The sequence below is a fragment of the Ambystoma mexicanum genome, chromosome 2q, assembly GCF_040938575.1.
Source record: "Ambystoma mexicanum isolate Mex_15411 chromosome 2q, UKY_AmexF1_1, whole genome shotgun sequence".
Taxonomy (NCBI): Eukaryota; Metazoa; Chordata; class Amphibia; order Caudata; family Ambystomatidae; genus Ambystoma; species Ambystoma mexicanum.
The window spans coordinates 1,073,796,108-1,073,815,785 of record NC_090924.1 but is presented as its reverse complement, the minus strand read 5'-3'; the positions used below and the strand labels follow the sequence as shown (position 1 = coordinate 1,073,815,785).

General features: G+C 43.7%; 1 protein-coding gene across 5 annotated transcripts in view; it reads right to left on the bottom strand.

The window, feature by feature from the left end:
* The window catches only part of CDK14 (cyclin dependent kinase 14), a 2,372,392-nt gene that overhangs the window by 1,128,338 nt on the left and 1,224,376 nt on the right, over nucleotides 1–19,678 (bottom strand). For all 5 annotated transcript variants that reach the window (XM_069648415.1, XM_069648417.1, XM_069648419.1 and 2 more), the window contains one exon: nucleotides 13,906–13,968. In XM_069648415.1, the coding sequence (XP_069504516.1) occupies nucleotides 13,906–13,968 (63 nt within the window). The remainder of the gene's footprint in view (nucleotides 1–13,905; nucleotides 13,969–19,678) is intronic.

Sequence of the window (19,678 nt, the reverse complement as noted above, 5' to 3'; positions counted from 1 at the left end):
GTACTCACATTCAGGTGTAGATTAAGAGGGGAGGGGCACTGGAGCTGCTCTGGGAAGAAACAATGGGCCTTCCTGGGTTGAAAGGATATGCAGATTAAAGTGTCAACAGTGCTCTCTGCCAAAAGGAAGTAGGCAGAGATTACTGCTCGAGCTGCAAGAGAGCCAAGGAGGCGGGGATAGACAGTTTTGTTGATTCACAATGGACCAAAAAGCAGATTTCTCATAAGACTGATAATTTACTGTGGACAATTGTTAAAAATATATAAACCCTGGACTTCTGAATCTAAATTTTTGCTGTACCTTTTGAGAGGAGCCAGAACTCTGTGCTATGTTCTGGGATATAACTGTAGAAATGGTGGTTTTATACCAAATGTAATTATGGGCCTCATTACGACCCAGGCGGTAAGGGGATAACGGCGCCGTAAAAGGTTGCAGCGCCGTTAACCCCTTACCGCCTAATTACGAGGTCCCTTTGCGGGTCCCTACCTTAACGGCTGGTCTTGACCAGTCGTTAAGGATTGGACCCGTAAAGGGACCTTGGAGGTAATTATGGTACCGCAATTTGCAGTACCGTAATTACCGCCTTCCCCATTCCCATTGAGCCCTATGGGAGTAAAAATGGGAATGGGGAAGGGCCAATTGTGAATGGGGAATTATCGCCCGCCAACCTTGGAATGGGGCAGTAATTCCACCATCCACCATGGCGCAATTGTTAAAATACCGGCGTCAACCATGGCGCTAATAGGTCCATGGTTAACACCTGGGTGGTAATGACCCCCAATGTCAGAAGTATGAAACTTCACACACTTATGCCCCTATGCAATGCGCACATTTGTACCAAGTTTGGACAAAACAGATATTGTTCACCGGACAAAAAGTGTGAAAATCTGTCAGATCCAGACCCAAGATCCTACAGAGACAGGGTTTGGAAGAATATTTGCTCCACAAAGTATGGGATATGGATATGCTATTGTTCTCAAGTTTGTAAAATTGTAAATATTATATGAAAAGTAGATTTCATGTGCAAAAACAAATGGGAGGTTTTCCCTGCCTCATAAACCACCTCATCATGATGACCCTCTGTTTTCCCCTCCAATCAAGGGAGAGAGCAGACCCTAGCCAATAGAATACCTAGGGGGTGCACCAGGATATTTCAGCATACCCACCCCTTTATTAAATGTATAAATAGAGACAGCTGAGGACTCACAAAGACACACTGATCCACCCACCATCCCGAATTTGGCAAAGCACTTTGAAGGAGATCCATCCATACTCCTTGTTCCAGACTCTAAAAAACATTGCTCCTTGCATAGCTGAACCACTTTCAGCTGGGCCTAAATTCCAGAACCCATCCCTTAATTTAAGGGGAAACCAAAAAGAAGCAGCCATGCTGTGCTGTAACTGCTTGCCTGCCAAAGAATCATTTTCATAACCAGAAGGACAGATTAAACCCTGTCTCGTGCCGTGCTGTGCTGTGCAGACCAGAGAGCCATTGCAGATCCAGTCCAGTCCTGCCATGCGGTGTCCAGACGGCCTTGCTGATCGCTGACCCATCCAGTCTGTCCCAGAAATTTTTTACCAGAATCCCCGACCGTTCCATTCAAACATTGGTAGTGAGTATCCATAGCATAGGATTGTCACTAGCCTATGTACTATTTATGGTCATCCCTATCAAAATCAAATCTATCTCATATCCACAACTGTATTGATAGAAATCCTTTTTGTCTCGCCTGAACTCTCTCTCTTATCCTATAGTCCTTCTGTAATAATATTGTTAAAATCATATTGCGCTGATATATTTTATCTGAAGAAAGGCAAGCGTCTCGGCGGGCCAAAACCTGATTGGTGACGTCCTGATCTGGGCGCTGCGCTGTCGTGTAGTTTGTATCTTCATAGTCTATCTTTATTGTAAAGAACCTAGTTTGTACTTTAAAAGCGCATCTTTGTTTTACAATTTCGCCTCTTTATGAAAAAAAACGACCTCCACGAAAACGTTCATAACTTCTTCATACTTTATGCTAAAAACGCAATTTAAGTGTCTACCTGAAGCTAACGTCCCAAGCTTTCTAAGAACTTATAATCCTTCCGCAATTGCGCTTACCTGGTGTGGAAAAGGTTTTTCGCAAATTTTTCATTTGGCTCAAATCTATAACGTGTGAAATAGCTTTTCATTGCACCCGACCTCAAAATTAAGTTTTCAACTTGCTTATCACTCTTAAATCATTACTACTGTTTGTCTGATACCATACAATGCGTCTCCCATTAGAATTTCAACCATTTCAGTGAATTAAATCCATTTTCAGTGTGTTCCCCATTCATTCAAGCCAACTTTAAAACCATTTTGACAAGTTTGCAATCATTCCTGTTTCTTTCTCTGTGTTTGCTGGGGGAAATTGGGATTGATATCTTTGTTGAATTCTGCATTCCTGAAACCTGTTCTCACTCCTTCTATCTCTCTATATTGCATATTGGGGGGTTTGAAGAGTGTGCAGGGGGAAATAGTAATCACATTGCAATTTGATTGAACACACACAAAAGTATTATTTCTGTGCTGCATTATTTTTTCCATCATTGCTCCTTGTGATTAAAGAGATTGTTTAGTGTGACATCACCCCATTAGTGATTATTGTATAACCATTAAAAATAGTGTGATATATATATTGTGCAACACATAATAAATATTTTAACTTTGTAAACCAGCCGGCTTCCTGGTTCAGTGTGACCGGGGGGGATTCAAAGAGAGGGGCGTGATGTAAGTGGTACATCGTTCAGAAATAAAAGAACTTATAGATACAAATAAATAATTAAGGGTTTCAGCTGTGCATCACATGCTAGGCATTGACTTAGGTGAAGTGCCGGGTTGAAATCACTTACAGTACATTGAAGTAATCACTGCGAAGTAAATTACTTGTTAAAACCATGTGATGACGAAAACATTATATAAATACATACTAGCAAACCAGAATATCCTATTTTATTTCTCTAAGTAATAATTTGTCAACCCATCATTATACATTGCAGGAATTCTATGTTTCCTATACACAATCAAGTCTCACTGGGCATTCATTTAATGAAAGGCACAGTGCATCTTCCCACCATTATGGGAAAGCAATCCTCCATATAACTAAGACACTTTCTTGCAACAGCACCTCGATGCCCCTAAAATAAATAAATGATCCTAAGGTATTCTGTAAAGTGCAACCCCTAGTGACAACCACTGCTCCAGTTCCCCTGCACCTGATATGTTAATGAGGACAGTACTTCCATTGAACATATTCAATTCGAATTTGGGGAGTTTTCATACTCGCATCTGAAATTGTTCTTTTGAGCATGCAACCAGGACACCCACTCGGATTGGAAATCTCCCTGTCACCAGGCCCCTCCTTGTCCCCTTTTTAATTTCTTTTATTTTATTGTTTAAAGGACAGACTTAGCTCAGGAACAGCACTGTACTGTACAGTGTGTGGGTAGCTGGCTTTTGGGCTGGCATATTTTAAAAGTAGCACAGAACTGTGAGGTCTGTGCATTGGTTTGTACATCTATCGGAATTAGTCCTTGGTCGGGTGTTGTTTAAAGATCCATGTCTTGAGAGATTTTCCAAATTGGAGAATTGTGGGGGCATTCCAAGCCGACACCGGGATCAAGTTCCAGAGGGTGGGTGCATAACAAGAGAAGAGCAAGTTACATACCCATGGTAATGTTCTTTCGACTGGATAGTCTTTGCACGTATTCCTCATCTTTGATTTTCGATATCCAGCTTCAGCTGCTTCAGAAAAAAAAATTGGCAGATGGCGCTGTGCCTCAATGCAGTGTACTCAATGTCCCTCGAAGGCCTCTATCTCGGTGATGTCATCGAAAGCATATATATATATATATATATATATATATATATATATATATATATATTTATATAGCAAGTGCAGCACCCGTTGACTTCAGTTCTGTTGTTTCTTTCTGTAGAACTACCCGCATAACCATGGGTTTGACTGTACTAAGCTTTGAAGGAGTGAAAGCTGTAACAGCATGGTAAATTCTACTGTGGGGTAGGCTGGGAGGCCGATGAGGAGTACCTGGGAGGAACATCCAGTCGAAAGAACGTTAGCAGGGGTAAGTAATTTGTTCTTTGAATGGATTGTGTCCTCCCACTTATTCCTCATCTTTGATAGACTCCCAAAGAAGTGTTTGTTTTGGTGGAGGGAGTAAGAATGTTCTCAATGTTTTCCACAAACCAAATGGAGGACAGCTTTTCCAAAGCTTACATCCTGACTGAGGAAAGAATCAAGGAAGTAATGCTTCATGAACGTGTGTATAGTAGACCAAGTAGGTGCCTCACAAGTGTTTTTGATCTGGACACCTCTTTGCAGAGCCATAGAGGTATCCATGCCCCTGGTGGAATGGGCCCTTAGGCCTTCTGGAGGATCTTTGCTTGCCAGCCTGTAGCATTCTCTGAAATTGCTAGAATGATCCATCTGGATAAGGTCTGCTTTCTCACAGCCTGACCAAGTTTGTGACCTGTATAGCCTATAAAAATCTGATCATCTATACGAAGTTCGGATAATCTAGAGATGTAAAAGCTTCGAGCCCTGCGTGGATCCAATCTGTGTAACCTCTCTTCCTCTTTGCCAGGATGAGATGGAGGATAGAAAGTGGGCAATTCAATTTTTTGTCCTACATGAAAATATGAAATGATTTTAGATACAAATTAGGGCTTAATCCTCAGAACAATTTTATCCTTGTGAACAATTGTAAACAGTGGTTTAGATGATAGTGCCTGCAATTCACTCACTCTACAGGCTGAAGTTAGTGCCACCAACAAAATGGTTTTAAGCATTTGCAACCTTAACCAACATGAATGTAGAGGTTCAAATGGTTCACACATTAGAAATGTTAACATCAGATTAAGGTCCCAAACTGGAACCTGGAAAGGTGATGGTTGGAACACATTGGTGAGTCCCTTCAGAAATTGTGTAACCAGTGGAATCTTAAAATATGAAGACAAGCACATAAAGATAGATAGTGCCACCAAATATATTTTAATTGTTCCAACCTGGAGTCCCAGATTGGCCAGGTATAGTAGAAAAGATAACATGTCTGGTGTTTTGCATACTAAAGGGTCTACATTCGTGCCCCTGCACCAGTTACAGAATCTGTTACAATGGCAGCGGTACATGGACTTCATTGCTGGCCTTCTGGCCGAAAGCAAAATCTCCATTATGTCATCCGGGAGTTCCCAATCGTTCTATCTCAGCCTTTCAGAAACCATGAATGAAGGCTGAGAGACTTGATCTCTGGATGAAGAGCCCGACACTCCTCTCTTTGTGGTAGACATGGAGGGCAGATGGACATGTACAGAAGGTTCGGGTACCAGGTCCTCCTGGACCAATCCAGGGTAATTAGGATCATGTGTTTTCTGAACTTTCTCAACCTCCTGATCACGTGAGGAATGACGGGGACTGGAGGAATTGCATATAGAAGTGGAGCCTCCGGAAACTCCCGGTCCACTATGAACGCGTCTCCTAGGGCTCCTCTTGGGGGAAATTCCCTGGAGCAGTACAGTTCGCACTTTCAGTTGACACTGGTTGCGAACAGATCCACTTGAGGGGTTCCCCAAAGGTTGAAGATCTCGCTAGTTCCCACTCGTGGGAGACTGTGCCCTGCCTGCACAGAGTATCCGCCGCCATGTTCTCCTCTCCGGCTAGGTGAACTGCTGATAGAAGGAATCCTTCTTGAATTGCCCAGTATCAGAGCTGCATTGCCTCTCTGCACAGTGGTAGTGACACCGCACCTTCTCTCTTGTTGAGGTAATACATGGCCACTGTGTTGTCTGTCATTATCAGGACATTCTTTCCCTGTATAGAGGGTAGAAAGGCCTTCAGAGCAAGTCTGATTGCCCTCAGCTCCAAAAGGTTGATGTGTAGTTTGAACTCCGATGGAAACCATCGACCGCTGATTGTCAGATCGTTGGTGTGTGCTTGAGGCATCCATCACTACTGTTGTCTCTGGCTATGGTTGTCAAAAATGTTCTCTCTTCAGAATGTTGTCCTCGCAGACCCACCACAGGAAATCCTGTGCAATCTTGCTTGGAACCTGAAGTAGGTCTGACATGTTGCCTGAGAATTGGGACCATTGTTTCCTGAGAGCCCATTGAACGGATCTCATTCTCAGGGAAGCCTCTGGCACCAGAAAAATGCAGGATGCCATGAGGCCGAACAATCTCAAAAAGTCAAAGGCCGGGAGACGTTGGGCACTTATAAACTTCACGGCCATCTGCAGAATGTCTTGAGCCCTCACCTAAAGTGGCGAGCTCTTTCCCAAGGATGTATCCAGTACAGCCCCGATGAACTGGAACTTTTGAGAAGGTGTCATATGGGTTAATTGAGGGAGAAGCCCAGTCTGTGATGAGAGTGGCAGGTGACGTTGAAATGATCTAGGACTTGTCCGGAAGAACACGCCCTGATCAGCCAATCACCCAGGTAGGGATAGACAAGAATCCCCCCTCTCCTGAGACTCGCTGCCACCACCGCCATCAGTTTGGTGAAAATGTTCGGGTGGAGGTCAGCCAGAATGGGAGAACTGAAAACTGATAATGAGAACCATCAACGGCGAACCTCAGGTAATTTCTGTGCTTGAGATGGATTGGCACATGAAAATAAGCATCCTGAAGGTCAATGACACCATGCAATCCTGGAGTTGGAGGGCCTGAAGGATCTGAGAAAGAATGACCATCTTGTACTTGTCTTTCCTGAAGAACTTGTTCAAGTAACTCAAGCCCAAGATGTGTCTCAGTCCTCCGTCCATCTTGAGTATTAGGAAACATGGAGAATGCCATCCTTTGTTCCTCTCCGATACAGGTACCGGCTCTAAAGCACCTTTCTCTAGCAGGGTCAACATTTCTTGCACAAGGAGCTGATCTGGAATCCTCAAAGAATGGCTCCCTGGTCGATGGTTCTGAATGAAGGGAAGTCAGTAACCTTGCGCTATGGTTTCCAATGCCCAAGCATCCGAAGTAATGACTCGCCATTCTTTCAGATGCTGGGACAGCCTGCCTCCCCACTGGTGTTTCATGACTCAAGACCTCCGAAAGGTTCTGAGGCAGCTGAAACAGTGGCTGTTGGTATGGATGCCCCTGCTTGAGTGGGCTTTGCACCGCTCCCTCGTCCACTAGAAAGGAATCTTCTTTGGCCTCTTTGACCAGCCATTCCTCTCGCTCTTCCAACTGAGGCGTAGTAGCAAAAAGATCTACCCCGCCAAGGCTATCCACTGGGGTGAAAGGGCTGAGGCTGCCTAATAGCGGCACCTAAAGATTTGGCTGCCGCCTTCGAGGTCTGCAACTTCTCTAGGCTTTCGTCAGCCTTGCTGCCAAAAAGGTGAGACTCGTCAAAAGGCATTTCAAGGAGTCTAGATTGCACATCCGGCGCAAATCCAGACTTCCTCAACCACGCAAATCTATGTATTACTGTGTTTGTTGCTATGGCACTGCTGATGCTGTCAGCAGAATCCAGACCCGACTGAAGAGACTCGCACATAGCTTCTTTGCCGTCTATATCAATAGCCAAGAACTCGTCTCTTTCCTCCCCCTCTGGAATGTGCTCAGCCGCCATGGAAATGCTGTCCAATAAAGTGAACGAAAACGTTGCTAAGGCACATGTGGAGTTGGCCGATTTGAGAGCCATGCTCCCTGCAGAAAATAGTTTCCTTGACCATGCATCTACTCTCTTGTCATCCCTATCTGGAGGGATGGTTGGGTAATCTGCATGTTTTGAAGTTGCCATAGTTGCCTGCACCACCAGACTTTCTGGGGTGGGGTGTTTTGACAAGTAGTTGGGGTCAATACTAGACAGGTGGTATTTTCTAGTTAGGTTTTTGTTTACTGCCGGACATGATTCTGGCATTTCCCAATTTGCTGTCACCCTTTTTTGAAGAGGAATGTGGAATAGTAAAATGGGATCCATTTGGGGACCCTTATCAAGGATGTCTGTTAGATCATCTTGCTGGAAGGGGAGGCTAGGTCTACTCCATCCCAAGTAATCTACAACCTTAGACATTAACTGTCTATATGATGCATCTGCATGCTCTCCAGCTTCAGGTTTACCAAACTCTAGCTTTGGTGTCCATTCCGCTGGCTGTTTGCAAGTTGTCATAAAAATCTTCTGATATAAAACTTTCAGGCACATTTGGTGTACCATGTTGTAGCCCAAATGGTGCATCATTATCCAATGGCTCATTTTCCTCATAAATTGAGCATCCCCCGTTTCCTTTACATTGTTAAAAACACAATCTTTTGGTGGAATGTAATCAAAGGCACAATGTTTCTCAGATGCACAGGTGATATTCTGCACCTTGCAGGTGCACACTTGTCTTTGTAGTAAGAGGAAGACAGAATAACCGGTCAGATAGCACAGCGAGCTAAGCGCTCGCCCCAGATATCTGTGTGCAGCCTGCTGGGGAAAGTTCGAACGTCGGCAGCGTCAACTCAGCATTTCATCGTTCCGAGGTCAATAAAATGAGTACCACTCTGTGGTATAATAATGTCTTCTATTATTTGAGTGCTCTGAGACCTATGGATGTGTAGCGCTATATAAGAAATACATTATTATTATTATTATTACTAAAATGTTGTTTTTACATGGTGCCTCTCTCACTTAAACTTGAAACAGTGTCCATTGGTCTTTTATTCTCCCTACACTAAGGCCATCTGCCACACACTTAAATGGAGCAGCATAGTTCACAGTTTTTGTACATCACTTTGCTTTGGGAAATAGAGTTCCATGCAGTATACAAAAGATACAAATGGTCATAACACAGTGTGAACAGGCACAGAGAGATCCCATGCTGACAAAAACATGGCGACTACCTCCTCATTTGAGCAGCTTAGAAATTATTTTTTTTAAAATTGGGAGCATTTACCATCATTTGGGAGCAACACATCATCAATATATGAGGGTCCGAAATGTACTAATGCAAGATGATTTTGTAGATACAACACACATTGTATAGGTGACACACATTCTCTGGCATCCAGCAGTGTAGGTGTTACAGATGAATTGTTCTGCCTCTTGTGAGGAGTTAGAAATGTGAGGTGGACTACTTTGTAAAGAGTTGTTAACTTCTGCCATTTTATTAAATAAAACAGGTTAAATGAATGCCTCACTAGCCCTACCATATCAAGGATTTCCCTGCCTAAAGTAAACTAAAGGGAACACTCCACCCAAGGGATATCTAACTCTCACACATATACAACAATGAAACCAAAAAGGTATTATATGGCTCAACTCAACACTTATATACAACATATAACCTGGTTGACAGTATGATCATTGTCTCTTGTCATGAACTGGGTGAATTTCCCCTCCCCAGACCCAAACAAGGGTGTTCTCCACAGTTCAATGGAAACAAAAGAAAATCCAATTTAGCACAAAGTTCTATTTCAATTAAGTTACTTGACAAAGTCATAAATTCACTCCTCCTGGAATAAGAATGTTCCCCAAAGTAGCTTGACAAAAACTCATAAGCTCTCACTCCTTCATAAATAAGAACGTTCTGAAAGTATCTTGGCAAAAAGTCATAAGCTCTCACTCCTCCTGGAATAACTCTTGGCAACAACAGTTAGTTTGGTCAGAATGGTCTGCTTCAAGAATAACTGGAGGAAGAATTGTAACTTTTCTACAATCAGCTTTCACAATTCTTCCCCAAATGCCAAATTCAACATGGTGCTTTCCAATAGTACCACTCTTCAGCACTTGCACCTTCTACTACCTGGCTTATCCTTTCACCAGGTTATTTCTAGGCAATCACTTCTTGCCCTAGGGGTATACTTGCCTGCTGGTCTACTTCTTCAGAACCAAAAAACAGTTAAGTGCTTCAATGGTAAATTTCATAGTAGAATAACAACAGCTTTAATGGTCTTCTCTAGTATATAAATGTTAGCAGCTTTCAGGGAATAGAATAGTCACATTGATCCTTATAAGGACCTCTCCACAAACAATGCTCATTGCCCTCTGGATAACTACGGCCAGAAGGGCAGTCTGTTTGCCACCTTTCTTTTCCTTCTGCTTAGATACTGAAAATAATGTTCCGGATCAAGCATTTTTCTGTTTCTGCTTTGGCTTTAGCACTGTGAACTTATATCACCCACACAGCCAGGTATCCCTGAACCTGAGTTACAACCTTTGCAACACTGGGGCGTTCCAACATTCCCCTCTTGTGTTTGGCAACTATTGACAGACTGATGTTGTCTATTTCTCAAGGTATCTTAGCTTGGGTATTGATGGTATGCCTGGGTTTCTAATAAGGCTCACAATTTCATTTCTAGGCTTCAATTGGTTTAATATCAGCCACTTTTGTAAGTTTGACACAGTTTGGTATTCGTAAGATTTATTAGCTTGATTTTGTATGTTTGCAATAGTTTGATATTCATGATATGATATATGATATGATATGGCATTTGTAATGTGCCTATACACAAGTGTTTCAAATGTGTATTAGCTTGTCTTTGTAGGTTTGCAATAGTTTGGAATTTTGATGCTTATTAGTGTTTTCTTGTATGTTAACAACAGTTTGGTATTTGTAATATTGTTTAATCTGCTTTTCACTTGTGATGCAGAACATGGGGCCTGCACTGAAGCACCCCAGAGTCACTCGCTTGGCTGAGACTCACTGGGTAAGTTGCTTCCAGGTGCTCCTCTCTGTGTCCGCAGGACTGCAGGATCTGTGGCTTCTTCCGACCGGGCGCACCCTCTCTCTTTGGTCACCACCACCTCTGCCATGATGATTTGTAGTCCTTATGATGCCTGGGAGTCTCTAGTGCAACCCTGCCATCTAAAACCTCTCTATTGCTCACGCTAGGTTCCCTTACTCCTGTGAAAGTTCTGCACAACATAATCTTTCTGGGTAAGTGTTTCTTCCCCATGCTTCCCACTGCATGACCTCTGCAGTTTGGGATAATAGAGGCACAAACCCTCTCAGGACTCAATTTGGTCTCAGCAACTTCTGGCTCTTCTACTTCTTTTTCCAACTGCATACATGGCCTGCACTGCTGTCTCCAGTCCTACTTTTTCTTCTTCTCCTGCCTCCTCTGCTTCTCCTGCTTCTCCTGCTTCTTTTGCTTCTCTATTACCTGCAGCTAAGGGGGCCTTTTAACCCGTCCTGTCTCCCTCAGGTGTAGGTCATTCTTGATAATTAGCTGACCAGTTCTACATTCTTTATTCCTCTGCACCCCTCTTCTTCGTCCCAGTACTGTGGTAATAATGGACTTTGGCGTCCCTAATGAAAAAGTCTGTTTTCGGAACTTCTTTTACTTTGCAAACTTGATTTCCACTTTCTACAACAATGAACAAAGGGACATTACAAAAATCAGTCCTAAGGCAGGTTTGAGAAGGGGAATATGGATCTTTGGTTATAAAGCTTCTATTACTATACAACTTCCTCTTATTAGGGTTGTGGGAGCTAGGGGAATGTATAACCACATGCATTTCTCGGGTTATAACAGGATGTGTGTTACTTTTACCACCATAAATCGTGAATTCATTCCCACTCAGATGGTCTACTTGTGAAACAATAGGATTATGATGTATATGTAGGATGTCCTCTTGAAAAGATGTTAAATATAGTGTCTCCTCCCATAGGTATCCCTCACTCCCCTGAAGCTTTTCTACTCCCGGGTGATCCTCCTGCAGTACACCACCCCCAAGGTCAGGATCAGGAAGCGCCTGTCTTTCCCAGGCCTCCTGGGAGGATACTTTAGGTAGGGTTTCAATGAGGGATCCATAGGATTCATCACACTCTATAGAAGGTGACTGCACCTTTGCTGTCCATTAAAAATAAAGCAGGGTCGGAAAAGGGTTGATGGAGAGTACATGTGGGTTCTTCTCAAGGCAGGTAAAGCACAGTTGGCATCTCTGCATTTCAACGAGGCCGCTTTTATTGTTCCTCAGGAGGATTATGGCGTAGCAGCTGAACTGAGTGAAGCAGGTAATTAGTGGCCCTTGATGCCCAACCTTTTATGAAGGACTACTCTGGGGACTAGCAATATTATTTTATGTCTCCTTTGGTGGTGGCTCAGTACGAAGGACAGCCTCATATCGCAACCCAGAGGTTGATGCTTAGGAGTGCATACAGATTTTCTCCCCAGATCACCAGTTTGTGATTCATAGGGATAACTTTTTTGACTCCTATGAGTCACAACAGCTGGTTTAGCGTGACACATTTTGTGATTAAGTCACTGGACTGTTCAACAATTTCCCATACTTTATTCAAGGTTTTGAATCTGGTATGGAATGCTCTATTTCGAAATTCATGTCTATGGAACTGCAGTTTACTGCAAATCAACAATTAACAATCAAAAGAGGATTTCTTGATTTGGATAATCAAAACACTCACAATTGGTGAGTCTTTTGCTCTAAAAAGTACAGGAGCAAGCAACCTGTGGTTCTCCAGATGAGTTGGACTAAGAGTCCCATGGTCCCTCACTACTGACTATACTGGCTAGGAATGATGGGAATTGTGGTGTAAACATATGGAAAATTGCTGGTTCCCTTCCTCTGTGCTAAGATGTCACTAGTATTGGCAAACACACATGTCATGTATTCCTTTACCAACCATCATCTAAAACAGCCTAGTATATGATCATTCAACACTGAACATTTCCCCACCAGCAAGCAATTATAACACAACTAGGAGCCTCCTCTTTCAAATATTCCTGCTTCATTAAAAGTCACATAGGAGATTATGATGAATCTGGACTATTCGTCCCTTCTCCCCAGAGGGGAGCCTACCCATTTGAGGCTAAGGAGGTAAGCCTTCACATCAAGACTCTCCTTAGGGGTCTGGGAAAGTGGGACCTCATGGAGAATGACTGCCCTGTCAGGGACAAGAATTCTCATTCTTGTAAGGAACTCCCAGTCCAAAGCACACTATCCGGCAACATAGGAACCAGAAAGACTATTACTTCTGTTTTCGACTCTCCCAGTAGTGACATTTCTCCAATCACGTTGGCCTCAGGTAATGCTGAATCTCACCTGAACTCCATAGTCAAAGAGCAGTGAAACACCCTTTTTGTTTGTGATGGTGTACATAAAAGAAGGAAGAACTTGGAAAGGAGGATAGAGAATTCTACACAAAAGCAAGCCTCTGAAGGAAAGATGTCCTGTGGAAGCAGCTAAAAACATGGCTATTCAACTCGATGAAATAAACCTAGACAAATCTATACAACAACCACTGACACACAGAGAGCACTCTAACTGCATACTTATGTATTTATTTTCATTACATGTTACACATAGTCAACAGGTGGGGAGTTTTGAGCGGGTGTTTCCCCTTCAACTCATACAAGGCCCAAACCTCATCTACAAATTAAATACCGGAATAAAAACACGGGAGATACATGCTTGACAAGAAAAAACAATAATACAACCCCACAATCCCCCCAAACCACCAAAAACCCACTAATAATCACCCGTATCTCCTCTAAACTACCACACCTGTCACTCACTTATCACACACACCCAGGGGACAGGCAGAACAACCTACCAAAACACACAAACTGCATAGCGCCCTGTAGCCAAATTGCAAACTCAACCATCTCTAACACCAAACAGAAACACTGGATGCCACCCATCCGGATATAAGAAACACCAGTGCACAAAACAAAGCACACCCAGAAAGTCCACACACACAGTTGCCAGTTACTCCTGGTTCTGCATCCACCAACACATGAGCAGAGCATATATACTATCCCTCTCCCCCTCACTAAGCAAACCCAACCCACCTTACCTTACAGACCCACGTGAGCACCTATAGACCATGGAAATGGCAGCGGTGTGCATTATAATTCAACTTAACATAATATCAGTTTCTAATGGTGCACACAAATTCTATCGTTTTAAAACTGGAACCGAAAATACATACCTTCACATTATCTGGATGAAGACCACCTGGATGTTTGTCCATATATTGACACAAATCTGTGTGCTAAAATTAAAAAAAGAGAACATATTTCATGTGCCTTAATCACACTTAATAACATATGTACATTAATAGCAAGGTTTAATTTGAATGTAAAGCTATTATAATTATCAGCAGTATTGCTTACTATGTAGTAAGTTCAAGTATGCAAAACAGGTGCAACTAAAAAAACAATGCGATTGTCAGAAAAATGTAAGAACTATTAAATGCACCATTTACCACAGATGTACTGCAATTTTCACTCTCACTTTCTCCGGGGCTACATTTTTTCCAGTGCAAATATGTGTACAAATAAATTTTGCAAGCAATGCAAATGTTAAAAGAAAATCCAAAAACCTTCCATACCCAATTAATTTGAGTATTAAGACGGAAATACCCCAAACTTGCAGGGTCCAACCTGAATGGTGAATTTTATTTAACAACTATCAGTAAAGGTGGCAAACCTCCAGTATCTATGGGAGCCGACAGGACCGGAAGGAAGGTTTATTTAATTCCAAAATCTGGAGCGGATTATTAGGTTTTTACACTGCTGCGGAAACTGCTAGTGAAGCTGAATGAAAGTCCACTTTCCCTTTTTGATTTTTTTAATGATAGACAGGTCCGTAAACACTCGCTTTCCTTCATGCTGGTGTCTGCTGCAAACAGAAGCGTCGACTATTGCAAGACCACCTCATTAGAAAGGACCAGGCTCTACAATTGAGGGGGCAGAGGGTTGAGGATGTTGCCTAAACAGCCCGCAAACAACCGGAGCCACACCTTCAAAAACAAGGCGCTACGAACCCTCGGGTATCTGAGGACTGCTAATTATTACCCACGGTGTGTGATGCTCATTTATCAACCTCAGAAGGATGAACGGCTGAGTCTGGCCGTGCCGGGATTCGAACCTGCGTCATCATGCCAAAGCGAGCACTCGCTGTGCTGACTGACTATTGTTATAGAGGTCCTTGCTCCACCCACCTCTATCTGTTCTGCAACACCAGCCGCAGTGAACGCGGCGAGCTGCATGGGGCACGTCTGAGTGAGGGGGGGAGGGAGGGTGAAGGGATTTTGCTGACACAAGCGCCACTGAAATCCAGTAGCACAGACAGATGGTGGTCTTCCTCCCCTCCTCCACCCTGTTCCGGCATTGCTCTTGGTTGCCTACATCAAGCACAGGTGGCGTTGATATGACGTAAAGGGATCCACGACGTGAAAGGATACATGAATACATAATTCAACAAAACAAGGCAGTATGGCCACATCAGCCCTGCATCAATACATGGAATACCTTTAAATGTGGTCATAACAACTGTTATGACAGGGCTTAACATGGCAGTGATACAGCATAACGCAGTATTATTTCACATAGAACATGAACACTGTTCAGAGGGAAAAAAAAGAAACCCTATTTGTGTTAAGTGACATGATAAATAAGGATTGTTACAGGTTAATATCACACATGCCAGTGGAGTGGTTATTTAACATACTCTGTTACTCTATTGTTTGTGAAGCTCATATTAATAAAAATGAATGAATATACATACATTTCAAGTTGGTTCAAAAAGGAATTCCAACGTTTTTGTGAGTCTAACGCTTGGCTGGGCCACTTGTGGATCTCTAGATGTTTTGGACGACACTGGCAATGGTGTAAGGGCCTGATTCATAGGACATTTGCCCGGTTCAAAGTGACTTTGCACTGCTGAAAAGTGACTTTGCACTGCCGACACAAACCCTGATTCATGGAACTGTGCAAAGTGTATTTTTCCAGGCGAAGCCATTTTGTACTGCACAAATGACAATGTGTTGACTTTGCCCGGACTTTGCACTGCAAAAATACACTTTGCACGGTTCCATGAGTCAGGGTTTGTGTCGGCAGTGCAAAGTCACTTTTCGCGTTGCAAAATCACTTTGAACCGGGCAAATGTTCCATGAATCGGGCCCTTAATGTTTCCTAAACAGAGGGTTAAAGTTCATGTGGCATGACGAGTTACCATTGTTGGACATTCGAGCAATTCTGGCACACTTTGACCTTGTGAAATATTGTTCAATAAAATGTGCTAAGTAACTATGCTCTGAAAAGTGAACTACATACAGGCCCTACAAGAATGTGCAGGGATTTTAAAGCCACTTGTGCATTTCAATGAAAGGGCCGTGATACAAAACGACGGTGTTAAGAACACACATATTCCTTAAATGTGATACCATTAGCATGGCAAACATGCACTTTCAAAAATCAGGAAGTTAACCTCCCAACCATAGCCTTAAACATAAACAGTGACCTGGAAAATATATGCGGGAGAAAACTGATCATCTATTAACCCAAATCCACTCCGTCCTTAGATACGTGAAATAACAATGCCACATCTGAACCCATCGCTTTCATTAAGCATCCTATGTATTGCTGTACATGCACTCCCTTAGATGTATGACCTTAAAAAGAAGACCACCTTAAGGGCGAGAATGAAAGGAACGACACGGGGAAAGGAGGGAGGAGGAGGAGCTATTAGAGCCCGGGAGCAGAAACCTGGAGAGGGAAAATAAAGGTGAATCACACATACTGGGCTTTGCCTCTCCTTTGTGTGTGTTGATAAGGGAGAGGTAACAAGTATCCTCTTCTGCTCAAATCCCTTTGGAACTCATACACCCAACAAAACAACTGGTGATGAAGGGAAACAATTCCGACAGCCATACGCTTAAGGGTAATCCACACCGCTGATCCTGGCATCTGCCGATCCCGGCTCCTGACAAAATGAAAGAGCAATCCACCCGCCAATCCTGGCTCCTGGTAGTAGATAAGGGGCAATCCGCCCTCTGTCGAGCCCGGCATTTGGTGAAGAACGGGGAAAGGCCACTCTGCTTCTGAGAGAAAAAAAAGAAGGGGGAATAATAACAAACGGGCAATCAGCCCTCCGTACCACTCCTCCCTATTCTGGCACGTCTGCAGCTCCATGCTGCCATAAAACAGACAGACATCCTTAAAGCAGGAGACTTCAGGTCATTGACACGCATTTCCACTGGCAAGGATAGCGTGCCAAAGACTGCAGCAAACTGCTGCCAGCAGCAACATCGCTGCTGCAGTGCCACCAAAAGTCAACTTTTCCAGCCGCTCCCTGCATTCCTCCATAGCACGACACCCCACCACCTGGGGTAACCGGTTCAAGGAAACTGCTCCGCACAACAACAAAAAGAGGTCCACACACACATCCAAAAAAATTAAAAGTGCAACAACACTGCTGCAGAAGCATTCCTTGCAAGGAGTCAGCACACCAGGCAGTCCACCACTCCAAAATAGATGGCAGTGCGATGTACCAGAAACAGATGGCATCCGCCACACCATCAACAGACGGCAGTCCACCACATCATGCAGTAGGCCTCTCCAAAATAGATGGCAGTCCGCTGCACCAAAAAAAGATGGCTGTCTTCTGCACCATAAACAGACGGCAGTCAGCCGCACCATAGACGGCAGTCCACTGCAACATAAATTAAAAGCAGGAAGTCCCCCCATTAAGAGAAAGGCAACACCAACCTCCATAAACAGAGCAAGCAATAATACCACCGTACACCACCTACCTGCCTACCCACTTCTCCAGTTTAACCAGCAGCTCCATTGGATTACTGCCCTCCAAAATACAGTGGCAACATGCACACATCCAGCACAACTTAAGAAGGTGAACGCAGTGAATACATTATAATGCCTCACTGCAGAGACCAGAAGCACATCTAGCAGGAGAGGTCCCATCGCCCAAATACGCCAAGAGAGACTCCATACCCTGGGAGCACAAGCTACGACCCAGACGTTGCTGTGACTGCAAAATCCACTCCTGCACCTCCATATCAAACAAATGCTAGACAGTCCAATGCCTCCAAAACCACAGCACACAGAAGAGCAAAAAGCAGAAATACAGGCTTACCCCGTCAAATTAACTGAGACAACAAACGAACACACCTGGGAAAAAGGCCACAAACTCCGAAATAATAGCTTACAAAGGGAAAACAAGATTTCTAATGCTGAGAGTAAGATCTATCAAGCTTGGGAAGAATCCTCCACTCCCGTGAGGGTGAAGAATGCAGAGGATCAGAACAACATCCGACAACGCAAGACAAAGAAAGAGGGGGGGGCAAGTGGACAAGTAACACACAGTACAGTGAGAAACCAGCCAAGAACTCGGCTGGAAGCCACTTCAACACAAATAACATGGGCAAGCAAATCCAAACAGAAAGGGAGAAGCTGCTATTGCCATGGACCAGATCAAACAAGCAACACAAGAACTTATGGGGGAAACCGCAACAGTGTGTGGGGAACTTGAGGGCATCCTCACTTCTTTTCCCCCTGTATCTTCCTCTCGGGTGGCAAGAGAAAGGCCATTTCCTTTTCATAATGAATCCTCTATCCCTCAAGCCTTTATAGGCTATTGTCAGCCCTTTCCCTGTTCTTCCCTTAAAACATTCCCCAAGAAACACCAATACGGCACTGGGACGAGGAAGAGACCAACTAGAGAGATGCATCCTCATTTTATTAACACATACTCATACCAACCTCAGCTGTGTACTAAGAGGAGGACGAGGACAACAAGAGTACAGCAAGACTACCATTTCAATAGTGAGCGTCTAGTCTTTTTTGGACCAATCATGGTGGCAGGAACTTTAAAAGCCGGAATTATGATGGAAATAGAGTCAGCTGTGGAAGCAGGGTCACAAACTGCTGGGTGCAAGCAGATCTCTCCAGTGCAGCGGTGTGGCAAGCAGAGTGCTCAAGAGCCTTTGGAAGATGCAGAGTTTATGCAGCGGAAAGCAAAGCTGAAGGGCGCTGGAGGCCAGTGACAAACCACAAGAGGGAGACAGGCGTGACCGAGCAAAGTGGTTATGTGAGTCCTGAGCTGCAGGAGCAGCATCGCTTGGTGAGCACAGCCACAGAGAGCCCCTGGGAGAAGACACAAGGTACCACACGGGAAGGAAATAACTTGTGGCGGCAGAGGACCTTGAAAGAAGCCGTAAGCTCCGAACGGTGAAGCTGCTAAGAAGGGGAACACCGTGCTGGCAGTCGAATATGCAAACAAAATAATCAAGATTGATTTAAACAGAAGCATGCATTGCTATGAGTAACGATTTGAGTGAAAGCAAATATAAGTACTTTTGAATACCGGTCAGAGTGAAATCAAATTTGAGCACTTTGAATATTGATCGGAGTTAAAGAATATTTGCGAATATACCTACACGCATTTGCAAAAGCCAAGAGAATTTAAAGGAACTGCAGAAAAAGAGAAAATGAGCATTGGCAAAAGCCAATAGATTTCAATTAATTGTATGTTATGAGAAGACCTGCATTGGCAAGAGCCAGGAGAATACAAGAAAGTCTAACAATTGCATGTTGGCTGACAAAGCCACAGTGCAGTGTCAACAAAGTTTGACACAGGTGAATATAAGCAAGCATCACTGTCAAGTTGAAGCAGTGCCCTAGTGGTGATGGAAAAGCAGGGGTATCGGTTGCGTGACCTTTAATGGGTGGACCGTATGGTCCGACAACTGTGCCTATACCAAGTGCCCCCTTGTACGGCAAAGCGACTGAAAGCACCCATTAAGAAGCTTGTGTTTAAACTACAACAACTCTCATATGATTTTGAAGTCAAGAAAAGGCACTACTTATGTGAACTGGTGAGAACTAACAATAACAGAAGAGCATGGAGGTTTCCCAAGGAATTGGGTTGTTTTGAAAAGCTGGAAGATTTGAACTCTTGGG